At 36.9% G+C, this 20,029-nt stretch overlaps 1 protein-coding gene across 1 annotated transcript in view; it reads right to left on the bottom strand.

The window, feature by feature from the left end:
• The window catches only part of ulk4 (unc-51 like kinase 4), a 61,855-nt gene that overhangs the window by 7,503 nt on the left and 34,323 nt on the right, over nt 1-20,029 (bottom strand). Inside the window, exons 24-33 of the mRNA XM_053494752.1 lie at nt 18,984-19,105; nt 17,817-17,873; nt 17,603-17,654; nt 17,361-17,455; nt 14,630-14,681; nt 14,194-14,359; nt 13,973-14,065; nt 3,789-3,837; nt 2,652-2,757; nt 147-313 (exon numbers count right to left, since the gene is read on the bottom strand). Of these exons, the coding sequence (XP_053350727.1) occupies nt 147-313; nt 2,652-2,757; nt 3,789-3,837; nt 13,973-14,065; nt 14,194-14,359; nt 14,630-14,681; nt 17,361-17,455; nt 17,603-17,654; nt 17,817-17,873; nt 18,984-19,105 (959 nt within the window). The remainder of the gene's footprint in view (nt 1-146; nt 314-2,651; nt 2,758-3,788; nt 3,838-13,972; nt 14,066-14,193; nt 14,360-14,629; nt 14,682-17,360; nt 17,456-17,602; nt 17,655-17,816; nt 17,874-18,983; nt 19,106-20,029) is intronic.

Here is a 20,029-nt window from a genome sequence, read left to right as displayed (position 1 = left end):
AAGGAGAGTTGATGCTTGACAGCAAGAGTGAGACATGTTTACTGATCAGAGGATGTAAGAGGGAGAGGAATGTCAAGTTAAGAGAGAAAGAAACCATGTGCAAGCATGAAAGTGTGTGTGAGAGACTGACAAGCAAGCAGCCTTACCTTTAGAGCCATTCGAACCATAGTGGAGAGGTGTTTGAGCAGGCAGTGGATGATGTCCAGCAGGGACAGCAGTAGAGCCAAACAGCTCTTCACCCCACATTTCTCTTCTTTCTCTACATACAATGCTGCTGCCTCCATAAACACTCCACACACCAACTCTATTATACCTGCAGAGAAACATGTATTGTACTGTACCTAAAGTGATTCACATAGCTATCATATTTACAGGACTAAGGCAGTACATGCAAATGGTTAATATGAATGGACCAGTCTTGTTGAAGTTACCACTTCAAAACTTTTCTAATGCTACAAATTATCTTCTAAAGCAAGGTAATATTCTCATTAGGAAGACAGTTTATTATACAGTTGATAAATGTAATTACTAGGAGTGTAAACTGCAGACTTCCACACAATACAATAGGACTGATTCTTAAGGAAGCAATTTGATATTTCATGATGTCATCAAAACTGTGACAATACAGCATTTGATACATTTTTGTATCCTTCAACTGATTGTGTGCATATTCTGATGTCAAAAGTACAAATTTATAAATTAATTTAGTAAAGCCTCATGGCACAATACTAAACCACAACTTACCGAAAGCTACAGAGAAAGAAACTTAATCTTAAATATAACACACAATATGATTAAATATCATAAAAGACATTCACCCCACATATGCAGACCTCAACAACAGCTAGTTATTATATGACTGGCACTGCAGTACTTTTTATTACCCTTTAAAATTCTTTTAGCTTACTGTACTATAACTGCACACTCACTGTCTACTGTATACTGACCTATGAGAAAGTATGAAGCACAAGATAAAATCTTCCTCTGAGCTAGGAACTCTATACAATAACACTGGAATACTGGAACACACGAAATGTCTTTCTCTCTGCCTCCAAACCAATTATAAGGTTCCTGAAAGAACCTTTCCAAAACAGGATGTGGAACGTTTGCTGCTTTCTTTGCCTCATAGTTTTTTTATTGCTCGCACTGACGTTGTTAAAATATTAACAGCACATGAATAATCTGGTCGTCTTGAAATAATAACGTGTCCTATCTCATGCTCTGATACGTTTTAGCTGTCACCTCGGATCATGGCAGCCACTTGAACTGTAGCACTCAAACTGCCATGATTTTGAATGCATGATAAAAGTAAAGTACATTTAAATTAAATATTACTGTACAGACACTGCACAGACCTGAAGCAAACCAACAGCAAAGAGAGTCAATTTAATCTTTTTGGGACCTCAGAATTGTTCATGCTCAGTAAAAATAAAAACTGTATCTCAAAGAATACACAATTAAGTTACAGATAATTACAGTACAATAGAACAATATGCTAGAGCATTGTAGAGAGGCGGTAAAAAAAATCCTTACAAGGCTCCCATTCTGGAAGCACAAATTACTTATACTTATGGTTGTTAAACTGCACTTAGGAATATTTTTTTTAGCATTAATTTACTGCCTGTACTTCGGAAAGCTGTAGACACTCAGTAAAGTATGCAAAACAAACAAGTCAGCAGTTGATGATTCACCAGAAAGCAATTTTTTCAGTCTGTGAGCACAAAAATGTAAAAATTAGGTAGGGTACAAATGTGAACCGTAGTCCCTCATATAAATGAGGCTCAGAGGGCACTGCACAAGCCCAATTTTCATTAGGATATTAAAGGTTTGACTCGTAAATCTCTATTTTAATCTTGATGTTGACTCGCAAACCTCTATTCTGTATGTCTCTCTATTCTTTTCTCATACTCCACCTCTCCTTCCCCTTCCTCCCAATCTAACACACTGATAACACTATTGTTGCTTTTCTACCATTTTTGTTTTCTCACTTTCCTTTTATTTCATTTCTTCACCACACGCTCACTTCACTTCCTTTCTTAAGGCAGCATCCCACATTCACAGATTTCACGCCAAAAAAGGACCAATTATAGCATGCTTCCTCCACTCACTCCTCTTCTCAAGCAACACAGTGTTTGCGAGATAGTGCTAATTGTCAGGGTTATATTTAGTGCTGGGTCAGGCCTTTCTGAGAGTGAGACCTGATAAGGCGCGTGATGACGGTATCCAAATTAGGTGACCTGCTTGTGACCCTGCACTGTAATGAGTAAAAACAGCCCCCCCTTACTGAAGCGCTCACTGGAGAAGAGAACTGAAGCATTGCTTTTGATGTGGAAAAACATTCTATACACAACAAAATGAAAAAACAGGCAATTACACTCTAGGATGTGGAAGGGGCTTTGACGTGAATTCATTTAGGACTTGCACTGCCCCATGAAACTATATATACTGTAGTCTATAATGTTTCTTATGCTTTTCTTTCATCTCATTTTAATAAAGACACTCTACTGCAAAAGTGAATGACAAAAAATTGACAGTCTATATAATATTTCAGGCAAGAGCCATTTAACTAAATCCCTCATTGTGCTGAGCTTCTATAGTTCGCCATTAAATAAATATCTTTATTTTCTGACAATAAGCCCTTGTTAAATCACCTTCTTTGTAAAAAAGTTGAAAGTCTGTGTCCTTTGGTCCAATCAGATTAGCGAGGATGGTCATAGCATTCTGCATGATGCCACCAAGGATGTTATTATGATGGACCTTAAAGAAAAAAACAGGACCAAATCCTCTTGGTAATTAACGGAATAACTAAAGGAGCATACATTATGTTTACGATTATTATTATTATTATTATTATTATTATTATTATTAACAACAATTATAAAACATTTTAATCATTTATATTTCAAAGTTACAGCAAAAAATGAATCATGATTTTTCTTTTTTTTTTTCAGCAAAGTTATGTGGCAATAAAATGAAATAAAAATTCATTTGATGACCTGAATGTACTCAGTGACCGGGTTGTCAAAGCTACAATATTTTTTCTTTCCTGATGAAATAAGCATTTTTCAGAAAGACAATGTCAAGATTCAACAGGCTCAAATGGTGAAAGAGTGGGAGCATGAGTAATCATTTTAGCACATGTCCTAACTCTAACCCTACTGAAAGTCTTTGGGAAATGTTGAAGATGATATCACAGAGTGGTTAGACACTCGTCATCAATACTAGAACCATGGCCCAATTTATTGCTACTCTGGATGGAAAGTTATGTTGATTAGGTTCTCAAAATAATGGTGTGCTAAATCCATATCATAATCAAAGCTTAAGGTGATCAAATGAAATGGCAAAATGTACAACTTTTTTTTGCCAGGCAGTATGATAATTTGATTTACTAATTTGAAAAAAGAACAATAAAAAAATCACCACACATTGTACTTGCATTACCTAGTCACTAGCAACAGCTAAAAAAGAAAAACATTTTGCTATATTATTGCATCAGCTAGAGTATCTATTTATGCCCCGAACCATTCAAAATGCCTTTCTTTAAAAGAGGTTCTATTCGCAGAGTGTGGAGCATTGTGATGCCCAGTTTTATCTGAACCACACTGAGAGACAGTCTCCACAAACTCAGACTATTGAGGGAAACTTAAAATTGTGAGATATGATTCCATAAGATGTACAATTTTTGGGATGCTTTTTTCTCTACTAAAGCTGGATTGGGAGACCCAAGGCAAAAAAATTAATCATACTAAAAAAACAAGGTCCAGTCTAAAACCTCTGTGAGCACTTACCGCTATGACTTCAAAGATGGCAGACAAAAGACTACTCTCCCTGACAAACCTATATTAGGGACACAAACACACAATAAAAATTATGTCCATGGCATCATACCTATAGTCTGTCTTCATTACTGTGAGAATACATGTATTAGACCTGTATAAATATGCTGTTGATGGCTGAAAGCTCTAAGACACAAAGATCAGTCATCTAAAATATAAGAAATATAAAAGAAAATAACCTTTGACCCTCAGGAAAAAAAGCATTAAAATAAGAAAATGACGGCTGAAAGAAAGAAATTAGGGAAGAAGAAAATGTACTGTATGCAGGGGATCAGAGAGAGCAAAATAGAGAAGGGGAGATAGAAGGAGAATGTTATGTTCTATAAGGTTTGTCACTGGGGACTATTGATTGTCTTTATCGAAAATCCTCGCTCACATCGTTATTGACTAAGGCTTTTGATTCACAGCCAATTACCATAGTCATGTAGAGGCCCTCTAACAAGAATGCCACAAGATTGGGTAAAAGAAGAGAGCTAGATTGAATTAAATTAGCTAAAGGACCACTCTCAAAAGATTAATCAGGATGCTTACCATGCACTAAATAATGATATACTGCATGCCTAGGAAGCATTTGGTGATTCCCCTTATAACATGTCATTGGCATTGGCTAATGCCTGTGTGGTATAGATGCAACAAGGAAAGAGCTTAAAACCTGATATAAAGTCAAATACACAAGTGCAGAGCTTGAATAAAGATGGTCACACAAAAGTCAAAGGGCACTAAATATTGAATAGTGAGAAAGAAAAAGTTTCAGTGGTAAGGATAAGAAAAATATATTGGTTTCATTCCAATCAGAAGAAATCTCTGCGAGTATGAATATTTTATATAAAATGTATTTAGGTGCAGGTCTATCATACTTAAACTTGATCAGTGTTACAAAATGTATATGAGTAAATGTCTATCCTACAGTCCAGTTCATGTCCACACTGTGGAGAACATAAATCCGATTACTGCCTACAACTGTAGTGAGACATATTTACTGCTGATTACATGATGTTTTCTGAGCAACTGAGCATGAGTATGCACTCTGGGGGAAAAAAAAGTATATAATAGCCTAGACACTGAATATATAAGTACAATCAATCTTCCTCTTTTTAATATTGACTGAAATACAAAATACCTGTTTTTTTGCTTGTTTTTTTAGATTATACAAAAGCATGTTCTACATTTTTGCATACTTAACAAAATAGTTAATTTTCAGCAGTCCAATCAAGCCATGCTTACATGTAGACAATTCATGTAATAGTGTCAATTTGCAGGTATTAAGAGATTTTCACGTTGCTCCTACATCACCATAGCAAGAAATAAAAAATCTTAAAATGTTACATCTAGATACTATCACCCTTGATAGAATAGAATATGAAGACTCATTTAATCCGGAACAGAAAATAAAAGCAAGGTATAAACTTTTGCTATTCCTGAAATCCCTAAATTAGATCATGGACTACAATGCTCATTTCATTTACAGTCCATCTCTACAGACAGGTACTGTTGATACATTTTAGCTAGAAATGTGAAAATAACAAAAGTTGGCTTGTAACCTTTTCTTAAGAATACACCACACAAGTGCTATACCTAGGGCTGGACGATATGGCAAAAATTTATATCACGATATATTTCTTAATTTTGGTCAATACGATATAATTACGATATCTATATGGACAATATTAAAAAGCCTCAGGAAAAAACTGCCGAGGACACACACAATGGATGTCTGCAAACTGAATTATCAAAGTCTAGAATACCTCCGGGCTCCTCCTATTATATATATATATATATATATATATATATATATATATATTTTTTTTTATATATATATATAATATATATATATATATATATATATATATATATATATATATATATATATTTCCATTTAAACTAGAACAGGCTGATTATTCATATAAATTGAAACGACAAACAAACTGCTTCAGCCAGGATAAAGAAACAAAAATAATAAAATAAATAGACTGAGCAACTAAATTCATTAAAATTATTATTAATTTGCTCAAAGAAATTCGCTGCATCAAGAAAGGATCAATATCTCTCCCTCTGTAAATTAAAAGTGAAGGTCTAATTAATATTGCGGGAGGGCAAAACATCAGCATGCGCAGTAACATAAACACACCGTTAGCGTCTCCGCTATATTTGTAATGTTGCTCGCGGCAGCGTAACAGCCCGTTAATTTATGTACTGATGAGAAGGACAAACTGCTCGATGCCCGTTCTTTTATTTGCTGCATTGTCAGGTTATAGTAAAAACTTTCGGGTCAATTCCGCACTTAAATCCAACTATTAACTACTGAAAAGAAAACAAAACTCTATATCCCAGCTTACATCTAGCACTCGCGTTTACACACACCGGACCTCATTACCCACAATGCATCTCCCGCACTGGACTACACTTCCGTAAACAGCAGTCGTAAATTAACCTCTCTCTCCCGCAACAACACGCTCTTTGTCGGCGGCGTCCGTCCGATCGACGCACTCATCTATACAGTATGATTAGGAAAGAGAAGCAATATTATGGTTTCTGTCATTTTTTATATATTTGCTTATATTGCATATATTTGCAGGGAAAACTCACGGTACATATATAAAAATGTATATCGAAATATCGGACATTATTATTGAAATATTATCATTTCAATATTGAAAAAACTTCTATCGCGATATATATTGATATCGAATTATTGTTCAGCCCTAGCTACACCTTACCACCTAAGTATTAGGATATTAGGATGAGACAATAACATTTTTATATAGTTAAATGTTCCAACAAGTGACCCGTTTCCTCTGTAAAAAGTCTATTTGCATCTCTACCTTCTAACATTTGTCAAGCAGCCTAACTCCTAACTCCATACTCCCTCTGAGTCTGTTTGTAAACCGAGTGTTTACATTTTTTGCTGCCTTGTTAAAAGTGCATTATATTCACAAGCTAATAAGGCTCAATGACAATAAAATGTGTTATATGTTCTACAGCTAGGCAAAAATAGAGCCATCAAATCTGTGGTATACTTTTCTGCTGCTGTAGTAACTCTGGTTACAAAGCGTCCACAGATCAAAAGTCTGTCCAAAAGAAAAAGTTTTTCGAGCTTCAATCACACCATACCGTCCCGGGTCACAGAGAGAAAAACAATACATACCCAGGTCACATCTTACTACATACTCACTCACAATGCTACTGTACATTTCCTTTCACTGTTTTGGTGAATTCGTATGCACAAGATGTGAAATTCGAATGCAGGAGATGCTAAGACCTCTGCATTAAGGTCCCTGCAACTCTGGGAGCTCTGCAGTAAACTACTTCATTCTAGCAAGTTGCTTTTTTTGGGAATGTTTTTAACTTTACATCAATCTGTTTTTGAGATCAACAATACTGAGGAAGCATTCCCAGAGGCAGGCCTTTTTTTTTTATATAAGCTGTTTATTCTATATATTTTTTTTCCATTTCCATGTTTTTTGTCCTTGTGTTGTATTTTTACCCTAGTCTGTTTCCTTAAAGGTGATTGTGATCTCTCAAATGTGGCTTTAACTTGCAACTGAACACTCAGCCCAGTTTGTAAAAATACTGCAATATATACAGCGCACCACTATTCAGTCTAAATTCTCCGGAAGATAATTTTTGGTTCATATCTTTTATATCTACTAAGTCTCATAACTATCAATAAGAAATAAAAATAGGGATTAATATTAAGGTGCACTGCAAAGATGGTGAATGGGATAATGTTATCTTCCTGTCTTTCCTTTATATTGTGCACTTTATGCCAGTCTGTATTCTGACTGCACTCCATTAGTTATTCATTGGGTAAGCAACACAGGAGTCAAACTATCTGTTCATCCTATGGCGTTATATTCCTGCCACAATTCTGAGCGCGTGGTTTGACATTTTTAGAGCAGACAATGCACTCTATGCGCGTGCAATGTCTCCACTGCGCGCTCAACAGCTCGATTCTGCGCGTGCAATGTCTCCACTGCGCGCTCAACAGCTCGATTCTGCGCGTGCAATGTCTCCCCTGCTCGCTCAACATGTTCTCCGCGCGCGCTCGACTCTGCCTGCACGCTCGCACAACTTTGTCCAGTGTTACAAAACTGCCACAAAACCAGCCAATCACAGACATCCACACACTACTTCTGATCGGTTGTTTCTCCTCCAATCAAGTGGCACTACTATCGACCGCTTAACGGAAGCGTTGTAAATAAAGGTTTATAAGTAAAGTTATCCGATTTGAATTTTTAGTCGATGTAGTCTAACAATGAGCTATATGGTAACGTAATTAGGTACGTAAATAAAAACACACAATGGGCAAACGAAACTGGTATATACTAATACTTCATTAAATAAAAAATAAATACTATAATATTTGTTTATAATATTTATGAATAAAAACTTTATTTACATTGCTTCCCTTATATAATTATATAATTATATATAATTTAAATTTCTTATCATTTTATTTTGATTTTGTAAGGCTGCTTTGAGACAATGGCCATTTTAAAAGCACTATACAAATTATAGTATGCGTTATGCGGTCGATATTGCCAGCTGATAGAGGAGGAACAGCCAATCAGAAGTAGTGTGTGGAAGTCTGTGATTGACTGGTTTTGTGGCAGTTTTGTAACACTGGACAAAGTTAAACGAGCGTACAGGCAGAGTCGAGCGCGCACAGAATCGAGAAGTCGCGCGTGCGCGGAGAATATGTTGAGCGAGCAGGGGAGACATTGCACGCGCAGAATCGAGCTGTTGAGCGCCCAGTGGAGACATTGCACGCGCATAGAGTGCATTGTCTGCTCTCAAAATGTCAAACCACGCGCTCAGAATTGTGGCAGGAATATAACGCCATATTCATCTTGCTTAATAACAACAGTTGGACAAAAGCAAACAAGGTCAAGTTTGACGGGATAAGGCTATATCTGTATACAACATCCGGCCCACTTCATCAGCAGTGCTACACATGGCACACATTGAACTACAGAGAAAGAGCCAGGTCCATCATGGTGCTTAATGGGTTTTGCAAAGGCACTTGACAATTCTGTTCTTGAAAGAACTAATTACATTTTGTAACACTTTGGTAAACCTGTGTCCATTAAGACAATTTGTCACTGCATTTACAAATGCAACTTAAGACTTAAGGAATCCATACATCAATGCTGTCCAGTGGCATCAAAGACTTCTCTGGGCTCAGGCTTTCAGAGATCTCATTGTAATGTCCAGGAGGGCAACAGTAAACTCTCACTGCTCAGAATACATGTGTATGGTTGCTAAACGGGGGCAATAAACACCTGTACAACTGCACAGCTAAAGACTTGCATAATGGAAATATGGGCCTGCTAGCTAAACTGGTACAGTATCTTCGGTGCCTAAATGCTTAAAAAGTGTAATTAACAGAAACTGTGACATTATACATTTTTACATTTTTTGGAGAGATTTAAAATAAGTACTTATTTTTAATGAACAAACATTCACATTGTAAATTAAATAATACTAAGTTGTTTTTAGAGATTTCAATATAGTACACGGTGAATAGTCTATACAGATTACGTCTTTTTGGTTTTGTTGACAATTTCTATGCTGTTCAAAATCAATCAATCAATCAATCTATCTATCTATCAATCTATCAATCTATCTATCTAAGCAGCTGTACACAGGGCCCACAAGAGCATGGGACAGTCCACTAAGAAATTAGACAACACTAAAATAGTGGACCAAACAGTCCATTTTAAGTTAAGTAGGGAGTACATTCAGACATGGCTTTGGTCTGTGTGCCTGGTGTTGGACCAGACTCATGTGGTCATGAATCAAATTACTCAGTGCATGTATACGGTTAAGGCGATTATCATCCCGCCACCACCAAAACATTCGCGCATGTGCACAAGAAGCTGCCCCGGAAACAGTAAACAGATTTGGTCAACATTACAGGGTTTTGTTTAACGCTATTACTCGGGAAAATGGCGACAAAGCAGCATTTTTGGAGCGACAATGAGACAACGTTTATGCTGGACGAAATGAAAGACTTAAATATTCTTCAGCTTCTTGACGGGAGGAAATACAGGAACGGTGACATGTTTAAGAAGCTATCAGATAAGATGGCCTTGGCAGGGTATACACGGAGTGTGGAGCAGATCCGCACGCGCTGGAAAGTCCTGCGGCAGTCTTATTTCAGAGCTAAGAGGCAGAGCAGCAGCGGCGGGGGGGTGAGTCCGGTAGACTGCCCGTATTTTGACCACCTCGAAGATCTCTTGGGTCCTATCCATTTCTCAGCTACTGAGGGAAGTGGAGTAGATGTGGGCTTCCAGGAGCTAACATATCAAGTCACACAGCGGAGGATGTGGCCTCAGCACTATCATCACCAGGTATGCGTGAGGAGCGTGTGTGTGTGCGCGTGTGTGTGTGTGTGTGTGTGTGTCTGCAGTGCTCTGTATACACTCGGACAAATCTTTAACCCACTAGCCATAATGCGACTACTAACAGGATCACAATGGTATTTTTATATCACCCTATAAATGACATATATAATGTTACACATATACAGTCGATGCTGTAACTGTGTCAGTGTCCTAAACCAGTTTGGACTACTTATCCTAAACTATTATTCTTAGCATTCCCTTTACGAGAGATCATTTATACGGTTTCATCAGTATAAAACTGTAAAAAGTAAAAAAAAAAAAAAAAATATATATATATATATATATATATATATATATATATATATATACAAAAAAAAATTTGTATTGTAAATTTATAGGTTTCGTTGGTATAAAAATATAATATATATATATATATATATATATATATATATTATATTATAAAGAAATTATATTTTTGTCTCTGTAAAGATGCAGTGAGCATGCGCACAAAGATATACGAGCACTAGTTTCTTTAGTTGATTTGCCATGTGGTTAGCTAACTAACACACAAAGAGCTATTCAACTTCTAGCACGTGATTCAGAGTCTACTCTATATAAAAACCGTATGCCTGCTTTTGGGTTACAGAGTGTGTTGCAGACACTGAGACACGAGATATCCAGTTGTTAGTTGAATCAGCCCACCTTGAACACTCAGCACCTCAACAACATTTTCCAGGTCAGTCAAACCTACTTTTTTTTTTTTTTTCAAAGCCCATACTTCTTCTTTGTCTTTCGGCTGTTCCCTTTCAGTGGTAGCCACAGCCAATCATCTGCCTCCACCTAACCCTATCCTCTGCATCCTCTTTTCTGACACCAACCAACGTCATGTCTTCTCTCACTGCATCCATAAATCTCCTCTTTGGTCTACCTCTAGACCTCCTGCCTGGCAGTTCCAACCTCAGCATCCTTCTACCGATATATTCACAATCTCCCCTCTGAACATGTCTAAACTACCTTAGTCTGGCCTCTCTGATCTCCAAAACATTTACCATGGGTTGTTCTTCTGATGTACTTATTCTTGATCCTGTTCATCCATTTCACTCACAAAGGGAACGTCATCTGCAAACATCATAGTCCATAGAGACTTCTGTCTACAGTAAGCTCATCCATCATCCTGTCCATCACCATAGCAAACAAGAAGGGGCTCAGAGCCGATCCTTGAGGCAGATCCACCTCCACCTTGAACTCTTCTGTCACAGCTATAGCACTTTTTACCACTGTCTTACAGCTCTCATACATATCCTGCACCAATCTAACATACTTCTCTGCCACTTGAGACTTCTTTATACAACACCACATTGCCACCATGCCATCACCATGGCTCTCTCGGAACCCTGTCATATGCTTTCTCTAAATCTATTAAGACACAATCTAACTCCCTATTACATTTTCTGTCCTTCTCCATTAGCATCCTCAAAGCAAATACTGGATCTGTTGTACCCTTTCTAGGCAGAAAACCATATTGCCACTCACAAATGCTCACCTCAGCCCATAACCTAGCTTCCACTACTCTCCCCCAAAGCTTCACTGTATGACTCTCATCAGCTTTATTACCTCTGTACTTGCCAAAAAAGCTCATTCAAAGCTTATTTATTGTCAACAAATTTAGTTCTGAATAAAACACAAAGTAAACCAGCCTCCCAGTTAAATTATTTCTTTTCTCCCTCCAGGCACAAAAATGAAAAAAAAGAGGCGCAAAGTTGATCAAGACCACTACAGCTTTCTGGAGAATTTGCAGAGACAGCATCAGTCATGGCTAGCAAGGCAGATGCAGCAGCAACAGGAGCGTGATGAACGGTTTATTTCATCTCTTATGGAGGCCAACGCACAGGCTACAGAACGAGTTGTGTCCTTAATGCTTGATGGTCTCCAGAAAATGATTAGTCCACAAATAAACAGCCCACATATTTCGACAGAGCTGCACCATCCTGCTCAAAATGGAATTTCAAGCCCTCGCTCATCGATAAAGAATGAAGACTTTAAGGACTATGAGACAGGGTAGTGTATGTGTGAACTGTTTGGAGAAGCAGTAAAAAAAAAAAAAAAAAAAAGCAATGCACTGTGAAACAGAGCCAGGAATGAAGTCCTGCTAAGCTCCATAAAGGATCTAGTGTTAATAACTTGAGTATAACATACAGGAGCAAGAGCTATGGTTGTGAGAGTAGCACAAGCAAAAAATTCAACATGCATATTTATAAAATCTTTTGATGCCACAAACTTTTAAGCCCTGTTTTCCAAACCCCATGTCAAAGTTCAACATGTTCAAAAGATAGTACCACCTCTTTTAATTTGATGGGATTTTTTTTGTGTAAAAACATAATCCTCTGATCATAGCAGGAGTCAAGTATTAGACAACCTCAGATAAAAATCAATAGACACAAGAGGCTTTTATCTGGAAACCCTTCCAAACAAACCGTAGGGTCAGGAGTTGTCATGGACTTTAACATGCACAGGCCTGTACTCTTGCATTTTTTGTATTTCTCTGAGTATTAAACGGTCTGACCTTTGAGTGAATGTGCTGGGACGTACACTCCTGAGAAGATTGGCAACTGTCTTGAATGCTTTCCATTTGTCTCTCTTACCATAGAATGTTGAACTCCAAATAGTTTGCTCTCAAATTTTGTGCAGCAACAATTGCATCTCTAAGACCATTCATCATGTGTTTCCCTCTAGGCATTGTTTAACACACACCTTAATGCTTCAGAACAGCAAACTGCCAATGGTCCATTTATTTAAGGGCTTATGGTTAGCAGGTCCTGACTGCAACTTACCCTCTTAAATCCTGTATAAGCAATAAGGGGGTACATACTGTAGTATGCCGCACGTGTTTTTTTTTTTTTTTTGGCTTCATTTTTGTTAAATAAATTATTGCATGGTGAAAATGGTTATATGCTGTTTCTCTGAGGTTGTATTTGTGTAAAACTATAATCAGATGATTTTTATGATGTTTTTTCACACCCAAAAGGACGGAATAAAATTTTTTGAACCTGAATGTCAAAACAGCTGTGCTGCGGTAGTGTCCTTCCTGCCCATTTCAGTCCAATACTGCTGGGTAACAATTTATTTGACTCTCTTAATATTTTTTTTAAAACATTAACTGGCTGGTTATACATATTAGTTAATTCTCTAATCAGATTTGTCAGGTAGTATTAGTTCATTTTCTATAACATGAGCTTACAGTAGTGCCAGCTCTAAGGCAGACCACAGGTTTCTATTAATGTGCTTGTTCCTAATAGGTTATAATTTCTACAGTAACAGATAACAATAACCATAATTTGTATAGAGGCTGCTCTGCAATAATCTAAGGTCTTGTTGATATTATGTGAATTTAGGTTTCTCTGTTACATGACATGCATTTTTTTCACCCCTCATTACTCCAAGAGAGAAAAGCAACTGCTAATAAGACTACTTATATTGCGATAACAGGAACTTATTTGTTTCACAAATATTCCACAATAATATAATTTTATTACATATAGTTATAATTTAAAAATAAATTAATAAATAAATGCTAAATGGCAAATATCTGTGTTGCAGAACAAAGAACAAAACACACACTTTATAACAAATTAATCAACTTTGGAGTGGTAACAGCATGCCGTTGTTTTATTTTTTTTTACTTAACTAAGCACACTATTGGCTGTAAGTGTAACAGTGTAATTGCTACATCGGTTTCAGTGGTAAAGGATACAGTATGTCAGTGCTTGGAGGGCCATTGAACAAGTGTACCTGTTGATTTGCTTGCTGTGCTCAGTCAGAGAAGATAGCAGTTTAAGAGCATAGACAGGTATTGGGTCCGGCTCCAGAAGCAAAGACGTGTATCTAAAGAATGGATCATCATACACATCAATGTGTCATCTACAATAACAATGCATATCCAAATAAAGGTAATTTAAACACAGAAAATATTGATTGTTTATATTGGGGGGGAAAATAGCAGAGGGTCTCACTGTGGTAGCAGGAACTCAGTTATGAGAGATAACAGACGTGTGTTTGAGGATTTGCGCTCTAGATCCCAGGTTTCCTTTTCTCCTTCCTCTACCTCCATCACCTCCTGGCTCAGCAACTGCAGAGTGATATCTGACAGCACCCTTAAACTCGCAATGCTCCACTCCACTGAAACGTGAACACAAGAGAGTTGTACATTTGCCTGGAACCTGGCAGAACAGCAAAGGAGTTTCACAGTGTCTGAAAACTGATGGTTAGATGCATTTACAACATCAGCAAAACATTAAGCTCTTTACTAATCTCTAGGCTAATTGTAGGCAAATTATCCCAAACAATTCTTCTTTGGCTTATGATGAGTAGAAAAATACAAAATCAGGCTTGCATGTGTTATGAGTTACACTTTAGCCTGTCTACTAAGCCAGTGACAACAAAACTCACCATTCTTGCTAAATGCCAGAGATGCCAATGGCGGTAGGATCGAATCCACAACCTTGGACAGAGAAAAAGCAACACATAATTCCCCAACCAAGAGAAGCTCACCTAGATAGTGTTAACAATTCATATTCACAGTTTTACACAAAAAGTATCAATTGTATCTAAATGTGATGTTGGTTTATGTGCATTTGATCATGTAGATTCCATTACAATAAAATGCCTTACACCAGCTTTTTTTATTTTTTTTGAAAATTACAACTGGGTTTGTGAGCATTACCAACTAGAATCATGACCACAAAAATATGAGTTGCATACAGGTAGCTTAATGTGAATAGCTATGGGCATTTATAATATAAATAATTCCATTAAAAAAACATTGGTAGTAAAATACATTAGAAAAGTTTATTTCTAAAGAAAATGTAATATGTTTTGTTTCTTAAACGAATAGTAAGTAATTTATCTCATCTCCAATAGTAGTATTATAGTTGTAATTTTGCACATAATTAAGGTTTGTGGAAAATTTTTCTACATAGTTATCTTGCTTATTGTGTATACAGTACCATTTGGGTACACAAAATCACTGACAAAGAGCCCTGACAGTGAGGAATGAGGTTTAATGACTTTTGGCTTTCTGTAATTAAGATGCCTTCTTCTATTATAGTGCACCAGAGGACAGCTTCCTCTCAAAGCTTCCTAATATGTTGCGCCCACCAATAAAACACTGATAGTCATCAAAGAAGGCTCAGACAGATAGAAAACACCCACCCTGCTGACCGCTGCAGTGTGGAAAGTAATTTTCTGTTGCTTGCAGTTACATTGTGTAAAAGCAAAATAAAGATTTTTGTAAGATCAGGAACATCAAATCACTGTTTCATTGCTAAGGAAAAAGTTGCATGTTTTGCATAATTTAATAAAATTTAGTTACATAAAAACTTTACATACATTTACTGTCCACTTTATTGGGACCACCTGCAAACATTCATGCAGTTATATTCAATCAGTCAATTATGTGGCAGAAGCACAGTATTGAAAATCCGACAAATAAAGATCAAGATTCTGTAGGGTAAAACCTCAGACCAAAGAGGAATGACTAGACAGGTTTGAACTGACAGCAGGATAACAGTGGTGTGCAGAAAAGCATCTTAGCATGCTCGACACATCAACTTTTTGGACACATGGGCGATGACAGCAGAAGACCAAATTAGGTTCTACTCTGAACAGGAAACCGACGCCCAAACTGGCTAGGTGAATGTCAGAAAAAAAAAAAATGACCTGGTCTTTTTCCCAGTCTTCCCAGGCTCAGATTATTATTTTTGCTGACAGGAATGAAACTTCATGTGGTCTTCTGCTTCTGCTTCTGTAGCCCATTTGCCTGAAGCATGGATGTGTTAAATATACTGAGAGACTTTTTTTGCCCACTATGGTTGTAAAGAGTACTTAATTTTGTGACTATAGTACGGTGGCCCTGAAGTGCAAAACAAATTAACAAAACTGAAAACAAAATAACAAAACCCAATACAAAATAACAAATTCAAAACCAAATTAAGAAAACGGAAAACAAAATAACTAATATCTGACTGGCCTAGAGGTGCAATACAAATTAACAAAACGGAAAACAAATTAAAAACCAAATAACAAAACCCAAAACTATTTTTTTGGAGGGGGGGAGTTTTGTTGTTTTGTTTTTTGGTTTTGTTATTTTGTTTTCGGATTTGTTAATTTGGTTTTGAATTTGTTAATTTGTTTTCCGTTTTGTTAATTTGTTTTCCGTTTTGTTAATTTGTATTGCACTTCTCGGCCAGTCCGATACAAACCGGAAAAGGTAGGTATAGTTAGCGAATGAAATGCTTACCGTTGATTGGACGAGACATCTGTCACTCAAAATATACAGGAAGTACTGTAGTAGCGGTAGATTCGCGTGTGTATGAATGTGCAAACATTATTGTGGTTTCAAATATGGCGAACTTACGGTGGCCCTGAAGTCAGTTTTGTTAATTTTTTTGCACTTCACGGCCATCATAGTTTAAAGTGAAGCAGAACACACAAGAAACAAAGATAAAGAAACAAGTTCCTACTTCCTGTATATCTTGAGTGACAGATGTCTCGTCCAATCAGCGGTAAGCATTTCATTCGCTAACTATACCTACCTTTTCCGGTTTGTATCGGACTGGTCGAGAAGTGCAATACAAATTAACAAAACGGAAAACAAATTAACAAATTCAAAACCAAATTAACAAATCTGAAAACAAAACAACAAAACTCCCCCCTTCCAAAAAAAATTGTTTTGGGTTTTGTTATTTGGTTTTTAATTTGTTTTCCGTTTTGTTAATTTGTATTGCACTTCTCGGCCAGTCAGATATTATTTATTTGGTTTTCCGTTTTGTTAATTTGGTTTTGAATTTGTTATTTTGTATTGAGTTTTGTTATTTTGTGTTCAGTTTTGTTAATTTGTTTTGCACTTCAGGGCCACCGTACTATAGACACAAACTGTCAGTTCAAAATAGTCTGTCTGGTCATTCTCCTGTGATCACAGAATGTTTTTATTTTTCACATGATTCTGTGTAAACTTCACAGAACCTATTAAGTGAAATTCCCAGGTGATTCTAAAATACTTAAAAACTAATTACATGGTATCAATAACCATGCTGCAGGTACATTTATGAGCATCATAATTTTAAATTTGCGATATTTTAGCTTTGTGTGCATGTGTTTGTGTTGTCTACACATTACTCACAGTGCAGTGGTAACGGCTTAGAAGGGCTGGGTGCTGGGAAATAGCCTCCACTGCTGACAGGGTGTTTCTTATCAACTCCTCAGACGGTGTTGGCCCTGCATACAGTACGTGCGAAGGTCAGTTGACTTACTGGTAAAAATATTTATCTATTCTACTAATCATATGATTCAATACAGCAGAGTAAATGTTATGTTTGATAATTGTTGCTTCTACTTTGCATTTGTGACAAAAAAAATTCTTACCCACAGAATTTACCAGACTGGTCTCATTTGAATCGATAGATGTTATGTGATTCTTCCGAAAAAAATAAATAAGAAGAAAATGAAAAAGAGAAAAAAAAATGACAAAAGATGAAAAAACAATCTTTAACAAAGGGTACATACTGTACAAACATGAGAATCACACCTAATGTATTTACTGAATATTTTAACAAATGTTTGCAATAGATTTACTCACCAGGAGCATTCCAAATTTGATGAGAAACTCCTCATTCACCACCTGAGGCCTGAAAATCTGTCAATTTTAATCATTCAGATTAGATAGAAACTCCCTTTTAATGACCTGCTATTAATACACACAATATTTGACTGCATAAAGTCTCTCTTTCTCATCTGGTAAAAAAGTGAATGTCAATCAGCGGAATAGATTACTATATGTACTGCAGAAATACGTTGATTTTATGTTGTAGTATTCTGAATCATCTATCTCTGATTCAGCAGCATAAATTGCTATGGTTACGATGTCTCACTGTCATTCAGTAAACTCAACTGTATGAGTTTATGCTCCAGTTACAGTACATTTACTTTTTGATTAAGATGACATTAGATGCTAATTATATAACTAGTTGATTCTCATTCTACACTAAATTTGCTCTATTTCTCTGTGGAACACCAGTCTTACAGTCATAAGGAAACAAACACTATCTTAATAATGCTTCATAGTGCTGTCACCCAACAGTCAACACCTTCTCACAACTACCTGAGATACTGCCATGCTCCAGTGAGAGATTAGGTATGTCAGAGATGGAGGCATGCTGTGAGAAGCAAAGCTGAGGAAGCTCAGGCATGTACTTGCAGATGATGATAAAGGGTAGAACAGTTATGGCTCTTTTTTATAGATGTCACACTGTACCCTGTAATAAAATAACTGCATCAGAGTGACAAGCTATTAAACCCAAACCCTCTGTTTATTAAGGTTGAGTCTCTGGGGCAAATCATCGGCAATTGAAAATCGTACCTAATCAACTCATTGGCTTAATTAGTAATATACTACAGTATATCTTAGGTGAAGGGTGAAAAAAATCAATCAGTATTAAATCCAAATTTTCTCTATTAAATAAATCATATTATGACAGTGAGTTTGAGTGTGACTGCAGAAATACAGCAATTTGATACATGATTTTACTCTTATGCATGAGAAAAGACACTGATATAGGAAAATCATCTAAAACTGAAATGTTTTTATTTTCCAATAACATTATGTCCTGAAGTATTCTTATATATTTATTACAGAAAAGCATTCATTTTAAAATCTAATTCAATTAAATTTTAGTTCCTAGAATCAGGCTACACACACACTTTCTTCCATTCGTACACGTACACACACACACACACACACACACACCTGTGAGGAAAGTAGGTTCAGCACCACAACAGTCATGGGAAGGCTTTGTTTGAGCTGACGAGTCTGAGCAGTGGATGGATGCTTTCTTCCCACAATGCTCCCTAATGCTGTCAGAATGTCATCTGCAGAACACCAGGAGAAATAGGGATAGGATATCATGTCTGATTTTATAGAGCAGCAGATCTAAAAGACACAAGACTCCATTTAAGAGCCACGCTCATAGATGTGTGACACCCAAGTAACCATCTAAACTGGTTTACAGCTTAACTTAACTGTGGTACAACAGAAACCTGTCTGCACCAGTTATAGGAAAGTGAAAGCACTTACAGTGAAACATCAAATTGCAAGTAACGCGGTTTGCAAGTGTTTCGCAAGACGAGGAAAGATTTTTAATAAATTTTGACTTGGAAAACGAACTTGTCTCTAATTCAAATTAAAATTTTATTCGTCACATACACAGTCATACACAGTACGAAATGTAGTGAAATGCTTATTCGACTGCCAGTGATCCTAAAAGTCGGTACTCGGTACTTGGTTTACAAGTACCAAGTATCATGTATTACACACAACTGAGCCAGCGTTTTTTCTCCCCTGGTAGTTCTTAGTGCGCTTCTCTTACACTGTGACCACGTGCGTGGTCGGTATTTTATTTTGTGTCTGTATGCGTGTGTGTACAGCGCGCGTGTAAGCAAAAGCAAGTCTCATTAGAGAGGGTAAAAATCCATTTTCTCTCTCTCTGCTCGAGGCTCAGCCTGCTCTTTGCATGCTGCGTGTGTCCGTGCGTGCACGCATCATTGAACACCGTGCCACACACACACACATGCACACACATGCACACACATGCACACACACGCACACACACGCACACACAAGCACACACAAGCACACACACGCACACACACACACACACACGCACACACACACACCCCTCCTACTTTCGCCTTCATAGAGACACACACACACACACTCTTTCTCTCTGCTCTACACAGAAACACTTCTCTGTCGCGATTCTTTTCAAAGGTAAAGTGCAGGTTAATTTGCACTTT

Source organism: Clarias gariepinus, chromosome 4, assembly GCF_024256425.1.
Source record: "Clarias gariepinus isolate MV-2021 ecotype Netherlands chromosome 4, CGAR_prim_01v2, whole genome shotgun sequence".
Lineage (NCBI taxonomy): Eukaryota > Metazoa > Chordata > Actinopteri > Siluriformes > Clariidae > Clarias > Clarias gariepinus.
The sequence above is the reverse complement of the archived record's forward strand: the minus strand, read 5'-3'. Positions and strand labels throughout refer to the sequence as shown.